Consider the following 22499-nt stretch of genomic DNA (forward strand, 5'->3'; position numbering starts at 1 on the left):
ACAAATATTTGAATGAGTTGAGGATTCCAAATAATATTTCAATGAAATGTGTATTTTGTTAATGACATTTGAGTGATATAATTGTTTCTAAACGAAATTCTAAAGAATGTATGAATGAGATGCAATATGTTTCAACGACTCCGAAATACTTGAGTATTTCATGTTTTTTTTTCAAATTTCGTACAATTTTTAGCAATTGAGACATTAGAACATATATTTGTATGAATAAGTATTGTCTTAATTCAATGTTATATAAGACGAGAACACTAGAAATAAATTTTCGATATATGTTCGATTTCTCAATAGCTTAAAGTTTTCGGAATTTTTAAAAGTACTCCATAAAACACTCAAATATTCCGGAATCTTTGAAAAATTATTCATCTCATGCATACATTTTTCAAAATTATTTAAGATACCTAAGACCTTAAGATACCATTATATGTTGGATATACAGTATTGGGAATAAAAAAGTAAACAAATGCCAATTTTCAAAATGGTCATGTTTGGAGGTATATAGCTCTATAACGTGAATTTAGCAGCTTGTAACGTGAATTTAGCATTTTCATTGGATTTTGAAATTAGTAAACACATGCTCAAATGTAGACGGATTAAAATTGGAAATAAAAAAGTAAACAACAACAAGGTCTTATAACTTAGAAATGGAAACAAATATAATTTTTTTTACCAAATTAGGTTTGTAATCCGGCACAGTCCTTACACAAAAAAAACTATGGGATGATTTTGTAATATATATCTGTTTTAAGTTAATTAACATTGATGTTGTTTACTTTTTTATTTCCATTTTAAAACCGTCTGGAACTTTAAGACATGTGTATAAAAAATGTTAAAATCCAACAAAAGTAGTAAATTCACTTTATGTTTAGTTCACCACCGCAAATTCATACCATTCGGATAATTGCACACCGAACTACCGACCTTCATAACAATTGACGTCTTATTTAAAATTGAATAAAAAAAAATACTTATCTCATTTATCTATTCTTTAGAATTTATTTTAAAACATTTCATTTATTCAAATATCAGTTATGCTCAATTGCGATCAAGTATTCAGAATAATTTAAAGAATTCCTCAAAACACTCAAGTATTTCGAAGTTACTGCAAATATACTCAGTGCATTTATATATTTCTCAGAATTTCTCCAAGAAAACTTTATATAATTTTAATATCATTTACAGTTTCCCATCATATTTATATTTTTTTCAGAAATATCTTGGAATCCTCATCTCATTAAAATATTTGTCAGAAATTCTCGATTGCCATCATGCCATCGATAATTGGAAACTATTTGAATTTAATTTATGAAATTTCGAGTATTCCGGAGTCATTCAAAAAATACACATCATGGTCATACATTTAGCGAAATTCCTGTAAAAAGCATTTATATTACTCAAATGTCATTCATGAGATACTCATCTTATTCATATATTATTAGAAAATTTTCTGACACTCATATCATTTGAAATTATATTGAGAAAATATCTATCCCATTCTCGTCAGAATTTCTTTTGAAACACTTCTTTATATGCAAATATTACTTTCGAGATGTTTATCTCCCATTATTCAGAAATTTTCTTATATCCTTATTGAAAAGTTGTCAGAATCTTTGAAATTCCCAGGTATTCGAAATTATGCGGAAGATTCCAGAGAGCATTTGAGAGTTATTTAGAAAACACTCGTATCATTCATGCATGATACCGTATTCATTTTAAAAATTCTGTCTAAGTCGAATGTTGTTTAGGAGATGCTTATCGCATTCTTATATTTCTCAGAATTTCGTAAAAATCCTTTCTCGTCTTATATAACATTGAATTAAGACAATAGTTATGCATACAAATATATGTTCTAATGTCTCAATTGCTAAAAATTGTACGAAATTTGAAAAAAAAAACATGAAATACTCAAGTATTTCGGAGTCGTTGAAACATATTGCATCTCATTCATACATTCTTTAGAATTTCGTTTAGAAACAATTATATCACTCAAATGTCATTAGCAAAATACACATTTCATTGAAATATTATTTGGAATCCTCAACTCATTCAAAATTTGTCATAAATTCGCAATTGCCATCGAGAATTTAGATTTTTCAAAAAGTTCCATAACATTTTAAGCATTGCATAGTCTTAAAAAAATAATCGCATCCATACATTTGTCATATTCTCTTTTAGAAACTCTTCAAATAACATTCACGAGATACTTATCTCAATAATAATTTTCTCAAATTTTCTTTCATCCTCATCTCATTCAAATATTTTTCAGAAGTTCTCAATTGGCGTCAGGCATATTTGGAAATATTGACAGTAATTAATAATTTACTTAAATATTGCGGAATCATTACTAATCTCAGTTATACGTTCAGCGGAATTACTTTAAAAAAAGTATTTATGTTATTTAAATGTCATTCACTCATCTTATTAATATATTATTAAAATGTTGTGTAGTGTCCCCGTATTATTTGAAATTAAATTAAGGTAAAAGTTGTCATATTCATGCATTCTGCAGAATTTGTTTTATATCACTTATTTTATGCAAATATCACTCACACTTATCTCCAATTTTTTCAGATATTTTCTAGAATCCTAATCTTATTCAAAACATGAATTTCTCAATTGCCATCAAGTATTTAGAATAATTCAATGAATTGCACTAAACACTCAAGTATTCCGAAGTCAATGAAAAAACACTAATAATTCATACAATTTTCAGAATTTCAATGAGAAATCATTATATAACTTTTTGTTTTCTTTATTAACGAGATTTTTAGCCCTGGGCTAGTTCATCTCGGGACCAACGGCTTTACTTCCCTTCCGAAGGAAGTCGTCACTATAACTTTTATGTCATAAGTGACTATCTCGGGGATGGGATTCGATCCCAGGTCCTCGGCGTGAGAGGCGAGTGTTCTAACCGCTATACCAGGTCCATCCCCTACAACATCATTATATAATTCAAATGAAATTTATAAGGTGGAAACCTCATTTCGACTTTCATTATCTATCTTTATTAAAGAGACTTTCAGTCGTTGGTAGGCTCGTCTCTGTCTCATTTTTTATATATTAGAAATATTTTGGAATCCTTATCTCATTCAAATAGTTGTCAGAAATTTTCAATTGCTATCGATAATTCCGATTTTTCAAAGAATTCCATAATGATTCTTATATTAAAGTAATTTAAAAATACTTAAATCATTCATACATTCATTAGTATTTCAACCAGATATACCAATCGTATATGAATATCATTCACGAGATGCTCAACTCATTTATTTTTTTTTCTTTTTAAAATTTTCTTGAATCCTCATCTTATTAAATATTTGTCAGAAGCCCTCAATTAGCATCGAGTATTCGGAAATATTCAAAGCATTTAATAAATTACTCAAATATTCCGGAGTCATTTTAAAGATTCTCATTTCAGTCACACATTCAGCGGAAGTTATTTAACACTTATATTGTTTGAATATCATTCACAAGATGTTCATGTTATTCATATATTATATGGATATTTTCTAGTATCCTCGTCTTATTTAGAATTGATTTATAAAAATACTCTACTTATCTCATTCATGCTTTCTTCAAAAATTTCTTTTAAAACACTCCTTTTATGCAAATATCGCTGACGAGATACTCCAATTTTTTTTTCAGAAATTGTCTAATATTCTATTCAAATATATGCCAGAAATTCTCAATCACCATCAAGTATTCAGAGTAATTTGAAGAATTCCACAAAACACTCAAGAATTTAGAAGTTATTGAAAAAATACTCAGCGCATTTACACATTTCTCAGAATTTCTTCAAGAAACCTTTCTATAATTTTAATATCATTTACAGATTCCCATCACATTTATATATTTTTCAGAAATATTTTGGAATCCTCTTCTCATTAAAATATTTGTCAGAAATTCTCGATTGGCATGATGGCATCGATAATTCGTGACTGTTCAAAGTATTTCATAAATTATTCGAGTATTCCGGAGTAATTAAAAAATTACTCATCTTAGTCATACATTTAGCGGAATTCCTGTAAAAAGCATATAACTCAATTGTCATTCATGAGATACTCATCTTATTCATATATTATTAAGAAATTTTCTGACACTCATATCATTTGAAATTATATTGAGAAAATATCTATCCCATTCTCGTCAGAATTTCTTTTGAAACACTTCTTTATATGCAAATATTACTTTCGAGATGTTTATCTCCTATTATTCAGAAATTTTCTTATATTCTTATCTTATTGAAAAAATTGTCAGAATCTTTGAAATTCGCAGATATTCGAAAATATGCGGAAGATTTCAGAGATCATTCAAATAGTCGAGAGTTATTTAGAAAACACTCGTATCATTCATGCAAGATACCGTATTTATTTTAGAAATTCAGTCTTATTCGAATGTTGTTTACGAGATACTAATCGCATTCTTATATTTCTCAGAATTTTCGTAAAAATCCTCATCTCATTAAAATATTTGTAAGAAATTTTATATTGCCATCGATAATTCGGATTTTTTCCAAAGAACTCCATGATATTTCAAATATTGAAGTGAAATAAAAATACTCATGTTATTCATACATTTATCAAAATTTCATTCAGAAACCATATATGAATATTATTCACGAGAAACTCATTTCATTTAAATATTTTGTCATACTTAATTTTTTTCAAAATCCTCATCGCATTAAAATATTTGCCAGAAGTTCTCAAATAACATCGAATATTCAGAAATATTCAAAATTTTCATAAATAACTGAATTATTCCGGAGTCATTCAAAATATTCTCATCTCAGTCAAACATTCAGCGGTAATTCTTAAAAAAGGAGCATATATTGTTTAAATAATTTATTTAATTATATTCATATAATATTGAGACGTCTTATTTAAAATTGCATTAAAAAAATACTTATCTCAATCATGCATACTTCAGAATTTCTTCTAAAACATTCCTTTTATGCAAATATCACTGACGAGATACTCTATTTTTTCAGAAATTTTCTAATATTCTAATCTCATTCAAATATAAGTCAGAAATTCTCAATCGCCATCAAATATCAGAATAATTTAAAGAATTCCACAAAACACAAGTATTTCTAAGTTGCTGAAAAAATGCGAATGTTTCGAGAGAGCATTCAAATATTCGAGAGTTTACTAGAAAATACTCATTTCGTTTATACATTGAACCGTTTTTTTTAGAAACCCTTATTTCATTTGAATGTAATGTATTACTCAAAATGTTGGTAAAGCTCCTCATCTCATTCAAATATTTGTCTGGAATACCCATTTGTCATCAGGTATTCGGAAATATTCAAATTATTCCATAAAAATCTCAAATATTATTAGGATTTATTTTAATAAACCAACATGTCATACAAATAGTGTTCTTGTCATATCTTTGTTTGTTTTCAACTCGATGTATTTCAAAATATTGTACACTTTATCAAAGACTTTTTAAGCAATCATCTTTTCATATTGCAGCCTTTTTCAGTGTCTACCAGTAATTGGAAAATATTCAACAAATTCCCAATAATCACATTCAAATTGTCTGTCCAAAGTTCTCAGCCACAAACAATTAGAATATTTTCAATGAATTTCGGGCATCCCACTTAGAAAGCCATGAGATACAAATATTTACTTGGAATTTCCAATGCCAATTGTAATATGAAATATTTAATTCAAGATCAATTGCATCGTATACTTAGTACATTCCGCACAAGCACGCTCGCTTGATACATACAGCACGAGCATGTTGATCGCCAGGAGCAAGCTGAGAACCTACCGCTCTGAAATTAAAAATGACTTATGACGTATTATTTACTAATTTAGAAAACTCTAATCCCCCAATATATTTTATTCAACAAAATTAAGAAGATTTGTTCAGAACAATTTGCAGATAAAATTAAAATTGATTCAAGAATTCGAGGCTCGAAGTAATCAACACGTGATACCAATATCAATATCAACAGATCACCCATCCTACATCATTAGCAAAATGACTCACAGTTAGATGAACACATTTCATTTATCGCTTGTTGGTCGGTTTTTCGTATTCCTTCTTCCCACGGCCCGCTGCTGTTGCAGCGGAAATCGTTTGCGCATGAAATGGAAATTGAAAAAGTATGCTATGAATTTTATTATTCAGCCTTATAATTAGCACCAATAGATTGCAAATTTTCTCAGCAATTCATTGGTATATAAAAAAATGTATGCTTTCATATTAGAAAACCAAATAATCTTGGGGCAAACAACTGCATGTCTTACGAGCGCACCCACCATCCATGGTAATACCATCCTTTGCCACGTTCAAAGAGTAACGGTTCATTTCTTCAACGGCTAGGGTGGGCATGCGAATTTTCATATAATTTCAATATTGCAATTGGAGCAGTCAAATTTATTTCAGAAAAGCATCAGTTAGATAGGTAGTTTACTCATCATTTTCAAATAAGCATGGAACATAACAACACTTCCTTATCAGGTTTTAGCAAACATTATTTTATATATTGTTGACATCTATTCCCTTGTGATAATATTGCTAATAGTGGGAGTTCATACCCGGAGGACAGCGAGATCTCTCTGTCTCTGGAAGTTGGTATTGAACTGTGGTGGTCGTGCATCAATTTTATATTCGTTGGCAATTTGCAATAGAATTATTTACTGAATATTTTTGACGGGATATTTGAATCCTTGTAATGCAATTATGAAGTGGCATTATCCTATATTTGCATTCTTTATATGATAAACCATATCATGCATGGTGACTTGGATTGCTATATAGAGGGATTATAAATAACGAAAAGTTTATTATTTTTAAAGCTAAGTGGTACTGGTAGATTTTTAAATATTGTGGATAAACATTCATAATATTATCGCATTTTCTCATGTGGAGGATAACAATACTTTTTCCGGTAGAGGATTATTCCCTTGCGCATGTGGTAGTAATTAGTTCATTTCGGTAAAGATGTTCATTCAATAAATTTCAAATTGTCGGTTGATTCCAGATCCTCCACTGACTTGGGCCTTAATAGTTCGGATTTCGACATGAAAATTCGACCACTCAACAACTTTTACGTGTAACAAATTTGATTCCTTCCAACTAGAGTTACTGTGCACGTGCTGTAGCCTTAGGTGCCGGAGTCTCATTGCTTGCAAGCGCACGGGCGCGCTGTACATTGTGAGACCTTTTTGGTGCGCCTTTAAAATTCGGCGCAATAATTGAAGTGATTACAAAAGTTTTCAACGAGAATCGAAACTGCATCTCTTAGATCGCGAGTCTTCGACCATATCATGTAGGCCATCTAGACATCTGCATAATGAGGCGAAAATAGTTGTAGAAGCTATTCGTTACTAAGCAGTTGTTTCACAACTTGGATACCGATGGCGAGCCGAAGCGCCGAGCAGCGCATGAAACGAGTCTCCCCGAGAGCACGTCACCTAGCGCGTGCTTTCCCGAGCAAAGTTGAATAGCAAAATGATAACAAATCTTGTTACCTGGTTATCATCATTTGATAACTGAATTTGTTATCACCTTGGCTGAATTAACAGTCAACATAACAAAAATGAGAAATGAAATTTGTTTGTCGAATAACAAAATTATAATAAATTATGTTATCACTGAGTTCAAGTTGATAACCAAATCTGCATCATCATATATTTTTGAATTTTATGGTCATAAATAAATGCAAAACTTTAATAGATGAGTTTTTTGGATTAAATTTACGCTTCAAATAATTTTACAAAATTTTGTGTGATGAAAAGTCAACTTTGTTTAATAACACATGCTTTATAAATATGTTATGGAAAAGATGTGTGATAGCATATTTTGTTATCAACCTGTTATCGAAAATGTCTGTCACGGATTCAATGATAACAAATTTTGTTATCATTCGGTTTTCATTGATAACAAAATATTAAAATGATAGCAGCGATAATAAAAGTTGTTATCATTTTGATATCATCCAGTTATCCGTCTTTGCTCGGGTTTTAGAATTTTCGTGAGCCTCCGTCTAGCGCAGCACACTAGGATTCCGATGAGCTGAGAGACGGTTTGGTTGGAGGCTCGTCAGTACATTTATGTGCTCCTGAGAAAAATGTAACTCTAAGTTCCAGCATATCTGAAGGCTAGAGAAAGCATTCAACAGTGTTTGGCATGAAGGCTTGATTGTCAAATTAAAACACCTTTATTTTCCAACATACATTGTTAGAATAATCCAAAGTTATCTGTCAAATCGTACACTTCAGGATAATTATCAAAATTTCAAGTTTGCGAGACTTTCCGTTACAGCTGGTGTTCCTTGAGGCAGCATTTTGGGGCCAATAACACAATATTTTTATATTTGACTTACCTGAGTTTCCTCGGGGATGTTAAAAAACTTTGTTTGCGGACCACCAACCCCGTCACAAGTAAAATTATTAATAATGTTAGACTTAAACCGTTGCAATCTTCTATTGCTACTATAAATATGTTATTTATTTAGGTTAAGTTAGGTTAAGTAAATTGAAAGTTCTTCTTTCTTTTATAAGCAGGTGAAATTAACTCACCTGTAAAAAATCTGAACTGCTACGGCAAATGAAATATAATATGTAATTTAAATGACAGTGTTGTCTAATAACACAGAATACCTAGATACAGTCAACTCACCCTTACTCGATATTCCGTATCTCGATATCGAGTTAGAGAACCATAGTAAAAGTTGGTTTCCATGGCTGACTCGATGGTCCCTTGGATCACAGTTGCCCTGGTTTTGTTTTCTGTAACTCAATACCTCCCTAACTCGATGGACCCTTCGATATCGAGTCAAGGAGAGTTGACTGTATAAGAAATGAATATAATGGTTGGAACGATATTAAATGAAAAATGAATCAAAAAAATCCACCCCCTGCTACAACCCTGGTATGGGAAATTCATTTGCCGTTTTTCCTATATCTGAAGTTGATCTGGCCTGGTCAATTCGTACTAAAACTGTAAACAACAACCACTTGAATTGGTATGCGTTACAGCACCCTCGATAGGGTATTTTATCAATTTGAGCTTTCCATCCAGCTCCAGCAAGTATCCAAACAATACCACGCTGGATGATAAGTATAGATGTGTGTCGACAGATCGGCGGGTACGCGCATAAACCACACGAATGGGTAAAAGTTCGGCTCAGTATCATTTCTACGCCGGTTGAGTCGAGACGGCGGATCGCTTGCGCATTGAATAAAAAAGGCGCCAGTCTGTGACTTTACAACTTACGCCTTGTTGTTTTATATTCGATCAAAGTGATAATTTGTGTGCACTCAAATCACTCAACCAGCCACAAATGTGAACAGCGCAAGAGCCTGGACCGAAGCAGGCAGATAAAATCAAGTTTCATCACCCGGTCGGTACACAAAGCCTCCTACGTGAGCGATCGAGTCGCTGTCAACGATTCTTTTTTGCTAAAATATACATATCACTCAAAGACGGATAGAGAAGATACCAACAAAAAATAAATGTGATCCAACAGTTGATCGATGTAATTAGTGCAATCCGTTAGTGGCCGGTTGGAAATCTCGGTTTCGTGGCTCCATTCCGCGTGATTTTTGTGTTGGGTAAGAAAATCTAGTGAATACATATATCGGTGACGCACCATCCGATTTCCGAAGCAACGCCAGCCTACTAGATATCAGCACGAGAGAGCAGTAAATAGCACAGAGCTTTAACTGCAACCCTGCAACGGCAACTAATTACAACCATGCCGGTATATCTGGAAGTGAGCACCAATTGCGATGATGAGCAGTACGATAACGGCGGAAGCAACGTGACTAGTCAACAGAATCTGCTGTCATTGCAGAGCATATCTAGTGTAAGTTCCACGACAACAATGCATAATTTATGTGGCGGTGAGAAAGTAGCATAGATACCTAATGGGAGCAAGGAAAGTCATCACAATGCGCACCGGTTCATGATTTGGCGCATTAGGTTCGCGGTGCATATTAGGGAAAGTCAAAACTAATGCTGTGCGCTGATTTGATTTGCTTGGGGTAGGTGAACGAACTTGATCTTATATAGATACTCGATGTTACATTGAAGACTACGATGTAAAACATTTACATGTTTACGATAATTTTTTATATCTTTATTAGTATCATTCCAAACATTACATTCATTTCTTAAATCTAGGTGTTCTGTGTTATAAGACAACACTATCAACCTAATTTGGTAAATCAAATTTAAGATTTTATTAACAACATATTACATTTCATTTGCCGTAGCAGTTCAGTTTTTTACAGGTGAGTTGATTTCACCTGCTTATAAGAGAAAAAAAACATGTGTTCAATTTACTTAACGTAACTCAACCTAAACATATAACGCATTAATCGTGGCAATAGAAGATTGTAACGATTTTTGCCTGAAATTATTAATTATTTTATTTGACATTTGTTCCAGTGTTTCAACATTGGATATACTATGAAACTCATTGGTACTATACCAGGGAGGAAGCTTCAGAATCATTTTCAAAATTTTATTTTGAATTCTCTGCAGAGCTTTCTTCCTGATATTACGACAGCTAGTCCATAAGGGGCCCATATAGCCGTAGCGGTAAACGCGCAGCTATTCAGCATGACCATGCTGAGGGTCGTGGGTTCGAATCCCACTGGTCGAGGATCTTTTCGTAAAGGAAATTTTCTCGATTCCCAGGGCATAGAGTATCTTCGTACCTGTCACACGATATACACATGCAAAAATGGTCAATCGGCAAAGAAAGCTCTCAGTTAATAACTGTGGAAGTGCTCATAAGAACACTAATCTGAGGAGCAGGCTTTGTCCCAGTTGGGACGTAACGCCAGAAAGAAGAAGAAAAGTCCATATTGGTACAGCATGCAACATGGCTGGCCTGAAAATTTGTTTGAAGATCAAAAGCTTGTTCTTAAGACAATGTTTTGATTTTCTATTAATAAGGGGATAGAGACATTTTACATATTTATTACATTTGGCTTGAATGCCCTCAATGTGATTTTTGAAAGTTAAATTTTTATCTAGCATGAGCCCCAGGCACTTAAGTTCATCTGACCAATTTATTGGAACTCCTCTCATCGTGACAACATGTCTACTTGAAGGTTTTAAACAAAGAGGGAATATCATTAGTTGAGTTTTGGAAGCATTAGGAGAAATCTTCCATTTTTGCAAATATGAATAAAAATATCCAAACTTTTTTGCAATCGACTACAGATGACACGCAGACTTCGTCCTTTGGCGGAGTGGCCTGTGTCATCCGTAACCAAGGATTTTCGACATCCCTGAGGTAAGTCAGATGTGAAAATATTTTATAATATTGGTCTTAAAATGCTACCTTGGGGAACACCAGCTCTTACAGGAAGTCTTTCAGATCTGGAGTTCTGATAATTAACCTGAAGTGTACGATTTGACAGATAACTTTGAATTATTCTAACAATGTATATTGGGAAATTGAAGTTTTTTAATTTTACGATCAAACCTTCATGCCAAACACTGTCGAATGCTTTTTCTATATCTAGGAGAGCAAGACCAGTATTTGTTGGAACGGATCAAATTAGTTACACGTAAAAGTTGATGAGTGGTCGAATGGCCATGGCGGAATCCGAACTGTCCATTGGCAAAAATTGAATTTTCGTTGATGTGGGCCATCATTCTGTTCAAAATGACCTTTTCAAAAAGTTTACTGATGGAGGAAAGCAAACTGATTGGACGATAGCTAGAAGCTTCTGTCATGTCAAGTAATATTAATTATTCTACCCTTTGACTTGGTACCTTTTATCTGTTCGTACCTACGGTATTTCTGATCTATAGGTACTGGCTGCAGTTGGCGCAGAGGGGGGACTTCCCGAACTGTGGACTGATTAACATATTATTTTATTCTTTATTTGCAGGATATAAAAGCTTCTGCAGGATTTTTGCCTGATTTTAAAATTGGTACAACCTTAGAATTTTTCCATTTGTCAGAAAAATATGCCAACTGGAAACTAATTAAACTTTAACACTTCACCTTTCTTGCAAAAAAATAAAATACTAAAATCACTAGTAAGGCGAGCAAATACCTTTAAACTCTAATATGTTGCTTATCTTAACAGATAGGCCTATTTCGGCTGCGACTTACAGACTTCTTCAGTGTCGAGTATTTTTTTCAAAAAGTGAAGTGTTAAAGTTCAATTAGTAGTTTTAAACATACTCTAATAATCCCTCCCCTAAATTTAATTAAAAAGTGTAGTGGAAACATTCGTTAAATATATCAACTAAGAATGATAAGCTACTTTCTAGAAGTTTCTTGATGAGGATGTAGAAAATACCATCATCGCCAGGAGTTTTCATATTTTTGAATTTTTCAATAAGAGTTCTCAATACTTCCAAACCAGTCTCCCAGGAATTTTCGAAAACGTTCTCCTGATTGAGAATATTTTCGAAGTCATGAGTAACTTGATTTTCAATTCAATCAAGGACTAGTAAGTCCTAAATTCAAATTTGTGCGCGCTTTCAAACTGCATAGCAAGTTTTTGAGCTTTTTCGCAATTTGTTAGTAATTATTTGTTTTCCTCTTTCAATGCCGGTATTGGCTTCTGAGGTTTTTTTTTAATTTTAGATAATTTCCTTAAATAATTTGGGGTTCAGATAGCCGTAGCGGTAAACGCGCAGCTATTCAGCATGACCATGCTGAGGGTCGTGGGTTCGAATCCCGCTGGTCGAGGATCTTTTCATCAAGGAAATTTTCTCGATTTCCTAGGGCATAGAGTATCTTCGTACCTGCCACACGATATACACATGCAAAAATGGTCAATCGGCAAAGAAAGCTCTCAGTTAAAAACTGTGGAAGTGCTCATAAGAACACTAATCTGAGAAGCAGGCTCTGTCAAAGTTGGGACGTAACGTCAAAAAGAAGAAAGAAGAAGATAATTTCCAAAAAAGCTTAGAGCCAGGGTTCAATTAAGAAATTTAATTTTCAAAATTTCTGTTTCTTAATTGTGCAAAACGTTTCTTGATTTCTTTCTGCAAATCCTGCAATATTGCTTTGTGCGTTTGAAATGCAAATATCAAATGCGGGAACACCAAATGCGGTAAGATTTTCAACAAGGAAGGCGATGTCAAAATTTGATTTTCTTGGCTAGGTTGGCGGTGATATGCATCATGGTTGCTAAGTATCCTTTGGTTACTTTGTGTTACCGCATTTGAAGCTCAGTTAGACTGGATTTGCACGTCAAACGCAAACAGCAATATAATTTTCATAGCAGGATCGCGAGTGCGTTGGAGATCGAAGCGTGCGGTGCTTAACAATGGACGTGAAAACAAATTCGTGCGTTAAATTCAAGAATTTGCATTTATTTTACCAAAATTGAATTTTTAAATATATGCATCAAGCAGTAGTGCGAATTGAGTAGTTTTCGGTGAAACGATAGAAGAGAAGCAATGGAAAATACACAAATTATTATTATTATTTTAAGGGATGGTACACAAATTATTATTATTGTGTAAACGTCTTCGGTAATACTACCGTACAGACTAATTAATTAAACTATATTCTTAATCCTAGCTCTAAAACAATCTTTTGACACATTAAAATCAAACATTTCACAAACAGAGTTAAAATTCCTCAAACAAGTGGTAAAAGGGTCATGATATCCGTAACTCGTTCTATGTAAAGGGATGGCGATGAGGGTTGTATGCCGCAGTCTACGATTGGGAACGCTTAGTTGCACTTCGGAAAGAAGATCAGGGCAGTCGATGTTATTCGTCAGGATATCGTGTACAAGTAGTCTTTGAAGCTTTAGCCTTCTGTTTGAAAGTAGCTCCAGATCCACTAGCTGACAACGTGCGGGATAGTCCGGTAGGTTGATTGGATCGTTCCAAGGTAGGCGGCGAAGAGCAAAACGGATAAATGATTTTTGTACTCGTTCTATCCGAATCATTAGGGATGTGTGGTATGGAGCCCATACAGGAGCAGCATACTCTAAAACACTGCGCACAAGGGCACAGAACAAAGCTTTTAAAGCGTACACATCGGTGAACTGCGATGCATTTCTTCGGATAAACCCAAGGACTGAAAAGGCTTTGGCGGTGATAACTGTAATATGCTCGTTAAAGCGCAATTTTGAGTCTATTACCACTCCTAGATCGCGAATTGACCCAACACGCTCCAGAGTTGTTCCATTTATAGCGTATGTGTAGTTGATCGAAGACAAGCTGCGGCAAAATGTTATGACTTTACACTTTCCAATATTGAGCGTCATTCCGTTTTCGATACACCATTGAAGAAGCGAGTCAATGTCGTCTTGTAAAGCAACGCAGTCGAGAGTAGAGTTGATCACTCGGAAAATTTTGAGGTCGTCAGCAAAGCATAGTCTCCCAGATGAAAATCGATGACACAGGTCGTTAATGTAGAGTACAAAAATCAGTGGTCCCAATACACTGCCTTGTGGCACACCGGAAGGAATGCTGAAGGTACTAGATCGCGAAGAGTTTACTTTAACGAAAGCTTTTCTATCAGTGAGATAGGACAAAATCCAGTCAGATATCCAATCGGGAAAACCCATATGTCTCAACTTTTCAACAGCGTACAAATGCGGAACAGTGTCAAACGCCTTGGAGAAGTCCACGTATATTGAGTCTACTTGCTTCCGCCGTTCGATCTCACGAAACAGTACATTAGTGTAACGGAAGCTTCACACATACTGCCACTTGCTCAAGGTCAGCACAATCGGACAATGACACTTCTGTACACTGCAAATCGCCTTTGACTGCGACAAGCACCCCACCACCTCTTGATAAATTGCTTGTAGTCTTAAATTGCTTGTAAATACGTAAAGACAATTGGAATCTATTTTCGGTGACTCAAAATCTCTGGGAGACTATGAAACCTTCGGTAATCTGGAATATTCGTTGTTGCGGAATAAAACAGAAAAAACGTTTTACACAACCTTGGTTCGGCGGGCAGTATTGGAACATTATGGATGGACTATTGTTTTTAAGCACAGTGTTGTTGCTGTTTCCAAAATCGACCGTCAACGTAAAAGCCCGTAAAAGCCCGAGCTCGGACGAAGGAAGTGGCCTTGGTTTTGCGGATAGACCAACAGTAAGTCTTGGCGCCCGGTTACATGTATAGGAGATGGAACAATGCGCCAATAGGCTCTCAAAAATGAAAAATGCAGTCTTTGTGGACTACCGGAAAACTCCCAAAGATTGCCTCAAGCGTAACTTGCGATCATTGGTGGTAAAAACGGATCCACGATCCTTTAAAAAAAGTTGGTGCACTACTGAAATCTGGTGAGATCGTTTTTAATACTTTATATTATTATTCTTGTACAAATTGCACACATGGTCGCATTTTTGATGAGTTTTTAAATTTATGGGAAACAGTTTCTGTTTTGTATAGCGGAAAGGGACAAAATTAGAGTTCATCTTGTTTCAGAGAGCGAGCAAAGGCGCTTGAACCAAGGCTCTAGAGCCAGGACATGAGGAAGAAATGCCTATGTCCCATCCCAGGAGAACAACAATGGAGTGTGCATTAACTTTCTTAGCAACGCCACTCCCAATGATTTTACCTATAACCCTGAATCGAAACGATTGATACGGTTGTCCCCGTTTCTTCTTTCTAAAAATTGAAAATTTTTTGGCTATCAGTTTATTCATGCGTGAATAACCTAATCGTCATGATTTTTTTCAATCTTCTTCAACCCCAAAGTCTGCACAGTGGGCCTGGCCATTTTAAAATTTGCATCATATCGTTGATATTCTGCAAATATTAATACTGACAAGAAAATACCTGAATAAATTTAGGTATTTCCAGGATGCTTTTCAAAATTGGCTGTGCAAGCGCTTAGATTAGATTAGATAGCAGGATCGCGAGTGCGTTGAAATTGCCTTCTCCTCACGGTTTAAAGACGGATCAAGAATTTAAAATCATCGTCTATAATCACGGATTCAAATTTTGGAATTACAATGCTCCTGGCTTCAACAATGGAATTTGTTAAAGTTTCAAGAGCATTGTCAATATCAAGTTTAGTTTCTGAAGAAATGTTAACATCAAGATTAGAGTCAACATACGTTTCATATATATTCCAGTCGGCTCGTAAATAATTGAAAGTGCAGCTGATAGGATTGAGGATCGCTTCATGTGATTGAGACTAAATCAGTCGTAGATGGGTTTCTAGAAGCAGTGCTGGAAAAGTTCGCATCACGAAGCAGCTCACGAGTGTATACCAACGCATAACAAACATCACAGACTCGGGATCTGGCTAGGTGTGAGTAGGCCCGCACCCGTCTGCTCGGGAGAACATGTCAAAAGAAGTAGCAACAAGCTCGTGAGCGTTTACTCGCGAGTAACCGAGCAAGCTGTGATTTATTATGGTTTGACAGACAAATTAATTGTATAATCATCATATCGACAGTAAACTACTCGTTTGTAGTCAAAAGCCCTTGAAAACCATAAATCTCGGAGGGTAAGCAGCTTTTTCCCAAAAGCACAATATGACTCTGAGCAGCTCCGAACACGTTCGCGAATCACTTTTAGCTTCAGTTACTCGGGAGTCGACAGATGCGAGTAAGCAAGCGCTCTGACGCTTGGGAGCGTTTGGTTTTGTTTTTGTTCCAGTTCAGATGAAGCGTTTGCCACTTTCCATCACTGTGAGGGAAAACATGTTGGGCTATCAGGGTATTGAATTGAGAAATATCCTGAAAAGCACTCATTAAATAAAATTCTGCCGTTGGAATTACTTTCTGCATTATTCCATTACCGATGTTTGGCATTAAAGTCACCAATAACAAAATAAAATTAAATTATTGCGAGTCAATTTTCGCAAGTCAGTTTGGAGCAAATTAACTTGCTGCCCAGTGCGTTTAAAAGGCAAATAGGCAGCTATGAAAGTATATTTACCAAGCTGTGTTTCAACTAAAACACATAAAGTTTCAAAAGCTTTTGTTTCAAATAACGTAAACAGTTGATGTTTTATACGCCTATGAATGATGATTGCAACTCCCCCAAATGCCCCATCAAGTCGATCATTACGATAAACAAAAAGGTTAGGATCTCTTTTTTTTAGACCTTACTGTTATTTTCAATCACTCAGGTTGTTGTATCTACCTCGCAACCGTGTGCCAAACTCACATAAGAGAAGGAATTTTGAAGAATGTCTCAATTACACGTACCTGCGATCTACGTTAATCATGGTCAACCCATAAAACCATTCAATTTGTCTCGCAAACGGCAGTTCACCCCGTCCAACTTACGCCGGCTAATGCCCAATTGAAATTTTCCCATTATGTTATCAACGTAAGTCGCACCGCCGGGCCGCCGTCTTATCACAAAAACCCCAACAATCTCAGAAGCCACACACCAACGACTGACACTCCAATTCATCATTATTGCATTCATTGACTGGGAGAGGGTGGGTGGCACACATGGGTGGAAGCATTCGCAGGTTTCTAATCGACTACAAAGCGGTTTTTCATACACTCACTCTTTCGCATTCTTTAGCACCAAGAGCCTCGTGGCCCACAATTCAAAGCACTCAGCATGCAGTATTACCCCTATGAAGTGTTAGAATTTTCATATTGTTTCGATAAGCGCACAAGCCCTTGCGGCGTGCATTCCGGTCGTCAACCGTGCTATTGTTATAAATCGCCTTCGCCATAAGCCACCCAATGTGGGTGGCAGAGTAATTAGAAAAAAGTGATTAAATTGGTTGTAAGGTGGGCCCAGATCGTGGGCGTAACTAGATTTTCCATCGGAATAGGGGAGGGAGGCGAACAACCTCAAAGATGTATTATTCATCTATTCTCACAATATGGCAATTTTCGAGAGCTTCAACATTCTGTTTGTGTGTTTATTCCATTTTTTGCATGAAAACACTATGAATTTACCTCGAAAATCTTTTAGAAATTGATCCATAAATTCTTTCAAGTACCGTCAATTTGGGTAAAACTAATCGGAAGAGTGAAATTCATTACCGTGCCACGCGATTTTGTTTCTTACAAATAAAGCATAATTGTTGGATTGTGAAGTTTTATTTTTGTTAAAGATTATTTATTTTCTATTACAATTCTATTTCTATTACAACAATTGACAAATATCTACAAACTTCCAGTTCTAAACAAGGATTTGGACATTATGACAGCCTGAACATTTATGACAATGCTTAAATGCCTCAAAACTGAATGTATTATCAAAACTTGTTCCAATTTGTTGAAATAAAAAGAGTACGTCCTGTCCAACGTAGTCAATTATTTACGCAAAATGAGGATGTGGAAAAAAATCTGTAAATCTGCTGTAATTTGAATAATTTGCTCAACCCCATGCAGGGTGGTAACAAAAGAACTAGATATTCGGTATAACTCGACAAATTTATGTGAACCCGCTAAGAGCGTGAAGTAATTTAGGGTTGCCTCTAAAGAATCGTTCTCAATAATCCTTAGGAAACGGGTATGATAAAAATCCATTTGAAAATTCAAGATAGAATCTGGAATTATCAGGACTAATGTCTAATGAAGTATGCTGAAGATATCGCTAGAAAAATGTGGGAAAAATCTTCGAAAAAAAATTAAATTGATTCTATTTTGGAAATAATCGCCAAAGGGATTCCAGGATTTGTTCCACAAACAACTCAAGGTGAAATACCTTGAAGCATATTTTGAAAAATCCCAGGAAAAAAATCTTTGAAGTATTTTTTGTGATTTTTTGTAGAAATTCGTGGAAAAATGTAGGAAGTAAATCCTTTTGTTATTAAAAGCAAAATGATTGATGGCAAATCTCGATCATAAATGATAATTTTTCAAGGTTTCTCAGGTCTGATTTCTATAATGTGGTCAATACCACACAAATGAATGCAGGAAAACAAGTACGACTGTGAACCTCATTCACTCATGAATCGAAATTTTCAATCAAGTGTCATTTAAGTGCTAAAAACCATTCCTAAAATGGAATCAGACAAAAATTCGAATTCCAAAACGTCGAAAGGACAAAATGTCGAAGGAACTAAACGTTGAAACTATAGAACGTCGAAAGGAGAGAATTGTAATCGAACAAACATTCGTTTACGCTTAAAAGTTCAGGGTACCATTTGATTTTTGGGGTTTGTTCTTTTGGATATTGCGATGTCTGTCTTCGTTTCATCACCCTCATTCTTGTTTTTGGCGGATCCAACTTCCAATCGATTCCTATTCGTTCGAATCCACGGCCCACTTCATTTTGCTAGCATAAATGGGAATGCAAAACGGTTTTCGATAGAAAGAGCAAACAATCATAGAGGTGTATATCTACCTTTACATCAGCAAGAACTACAATAATCTAGATGGTTCAGGGACAAAATGTGGAAAGACAAAACGCCGAATCCCAAAACGTCGGAATGTACAAAATGTGGAATTATTTATTCTTTCGAAGGTTAATCATTCTTCCAAGAAATGTTCTTTCCCTTACAACTCGCTCCTTTCGACATTTTGTCATTTCAAGGTTTTGCCCCATGGATGTTTTGTCATTTCAACGTTTTGGAATTCGTTGTTTTGTCACCCAATCAATCTAGACACTTCTCTCAGAATAATAAAAGTCATCAAAAGATTAATTTCAAAAGTTTCTCCAAGGACAGTTTTAGAAACTACTTCAAAATACTAACATTAATTTCCTCAGTAGATTCTAAAATAAAAACGTAACGCTAAAATAGTCGACGAATAGTTAGTTTTAGATGACCAAAAATATATTTCCAAAGAAATTATGTAAAAGAAATGATGTAACGATAAATTTCCTTTCTGAAAACTATCAGTTTTGTTCTAAACGTTTAAGCAACATAGGGAAAACCATTCGAAAATATTGATGATTTTTACCTAATTTCCACAAAAAATAAGAATGTTTATCAACTGAATCAAAGACAGATATTCCCAGTCTATTCAATGTTCTGGAAAAAAATAACCTTTCGTTTAACATGAAATTAAGATTTATGAACATCAGCTATATACCCTGAATATTTCTCTGTAGAACATTTTGTATTGTTTCGTTATTGACATAATGAAAAACCCTGGAGTGGTAGCGACTTATCGTCTTGAAAATAAGAACTTGAGGGACCTACCGTTTGAAAAAAAAAAAAAAAAGAAACAATTACGAACCAAAACGAGGTCTTACTTACATGAATTATGAATACAAAAAAAAAACAACCTAACAGGAACCACGACATGAGAGTTAGATTCCTAAGTTGAACAGACATTTTTAAAAGACTATTTCTAAGACTTTTATGGAATTCCTTGTGACATTACAAGTGTAACTGTTCGTTTTACAGTGGATCACGAATTTTCTAAGTAATTCTTCTGAAAAAAAAATCATTTTGAATACCTTCAAAAATTCAATCTAGATTTTTTTATTAATTTAAATTAAATTACTTTGAAGATTCCATAAAGAATCTATACAAAGATCGTTTCAGATATTTTCCAATTATGCATCAAATTCTCCAAAAAATATTCCATTGATTTCCCTCCTCCAGCATTCCCGATTAGGAGGGCATCTTCAAGAATTCAAAACCCCTTCAGAAATCCTTCCATTTTTTTTTGACGTTGGATAACGTCTTACGGCAACATACTGGGGTACAATTTCGAAAAACGAAAAATCGCTCGCGTCGCGGAAAGTGGTTAGATTTTGACTGTTAATATTTTTTTTAATTACTGAAGGAGGTCTTCAAAGAATTATTCTAGTCATTCATACACGAATGTTTCCAGAAAAACGTCAAGGAAATTCTTCAGATTGTTTAGCAGAAAACTGTTAAAAATGTGCACGAGGAATTTCGAAAGAAAATCCTAGAGTAACCTCTGTTGAAACTTATGTAAGTTCTAAGTATGCCTTGATGAATTTCTACAAGGATCTTTGTAAGAACTCATATATTTTTGATAAAATTCTTAGAATGTTCTTGATAAGTTGCTAAGATAACTGAAAACAACTACAATCTCGGAGTAATGTCCTACAAGAAGTTTTGAAAGATTCAGACTGAATCCATGAAAAAGAACTATCTTCGAATGATCAGAGCAATACCTGAAATATTTGCTATAGTATTAACTGGTGTAGAACTTTAAATAAAGTTTTGAATAATCCATAGAGATTTGGAAGTTTTAGTAACTTTTTCCTAGAGAAATATTTAACCGAAGCAATAATATTTTGATGAAATGCTGAAGAAATGCAGTGAGCTGGTGAAACTTAATGAGGAATCCCAGGTCATATTTATCGAGGAATATTTGGAAAAGTTTTAAATAGATTTCATCGAACAATGCCTGAATGATTTTTGGAGCGATTCCTGAGAGTAATTGTGGATTAATTTGCCTAGATGAAAAAAGGCATAGGAATTATTGTAGGGGGTTTCTTGGAAAAATATCGAAACGATTTTTTCTTAACTCTGGAATAAAAAGAGAACCTGCAGGATCTGTGGGAAATCTTCTAGAGTAACAACAGGAAATATTGGTGGAAAATTCCGTGGAAAACATCTGGAGGAAAGCCTGGGAAAATCTTTGTGAAAATTATTGCAGTTTTTTTTAAACTCTGGAATAAACGTTTGTGGAAGCGTTGGATTGTGCTAGGATTTGCTGAACCAATTCCGAAGAAATTCTTTTAAGCATCCATTGAAAAATCAATGGTAGTATTCCTGGAAGTATTCCAGAAGACTTTGGAAGAAAATATAGAATGTTTTCACCAATTTTGCAATCTTAAGATTTGTTCCTTGTCTAAACATGTTTTATGCTGAATAATTAAAAAAAACGTTAAAAGAATGAAATATGTCAACTAGCGTTTTGATTGCGGCGCAGCCGAAAATTTTTTGATTGAGTTCTACCATGTACTACTGCTTCAAAACAATTTCCCTGAGAACAGAAAACTTTGTAAAACAGTGTTTTATTCGCAATGGTTAAAATTGTCGCTATGGCCAAAACTGGTGATTCTATCCTATTTTCTATTTAAGAAGCAATTCTTGGAGGAATCCCTGGTACACTCTCACGAAACACATGTGGAGGAGTATCTAACGGACTCACACTGGGGCAGAATCGAAAAAACGCGGAAACAACCTGTAATTCTTCGGAATGAAGGGATAGACGTTTGGTGTCTTCAGCGAAAATGGTCCTTTCAATGAGACCGATTTTTTGACATAAAGTCATATATTTTTGTATTATTCGCATAAATGACTCATATGCCATTTCGGTCAAATGGCATTTTAGGTGTATGGTTTCTTCCGCAAAGTTGTTCATTGTTTTATGCTAAAAATTATTGCTGAAGACGTAAAATTTCCAAGGCCTACTGTTTTTAAAATATGGACATTTTTTCTGAAAATGGTGCTAAAAACCATAATATTTGAGTTTTGTTTGTATTTTTTCACATAAAATGCCATATATCGCCTATGACTATGAAATGTATTGGCATAAAGCAGGTCTACTACAAATTTGATGGTAAAAATAAAATTTTGTTTGATTTTTCAAAGAATATTTCCAAAAAACAGAGATATTGCGAATAGGCCATTCTTGCGATCGGGCAATTTCGGGCAGGT

General features: G+C 34.5%; 1 protein-coding gene across 1 annotated transcript in view; it reads left to right on the forward strand.

The window, feature by feature from the left end:
- Nucleotides 1-9147: 9147 nt before the first annotated feature.
- LOC5574619 (zinc transporter 2) overlaps nt 9148-22499 on the forward strand; it is a 31257-nt gene continuing 17905 nt past the window's right edge. Inside the window, exon 1 of the mRNA XM_021845801.1 lies at nt 9148-9838. Within this exon, the coding sequence (XP_021701493.1) occupies nt 9728-9838 (111 nt within the window). The 5' untranslated portion in view covers nt 9148-9727. The remainder of the gene's footprint in view (nt 9839-22499) is intronic.

The sequence above is a fragment of the Aedes aegypti genome, chromosome 2 (assembly GCF_002204515.2).
Source record: "Aedes aegypti strain LVP_AGWG chromosome 2, AaegL5.0 Primary Assembly, whole genome shotgun sequence".
NCBI lineage: Eukaryota > Metazoa > Arthropoda > Insecta > Diptera > Culicidae > Aedes > Aedes aegypti.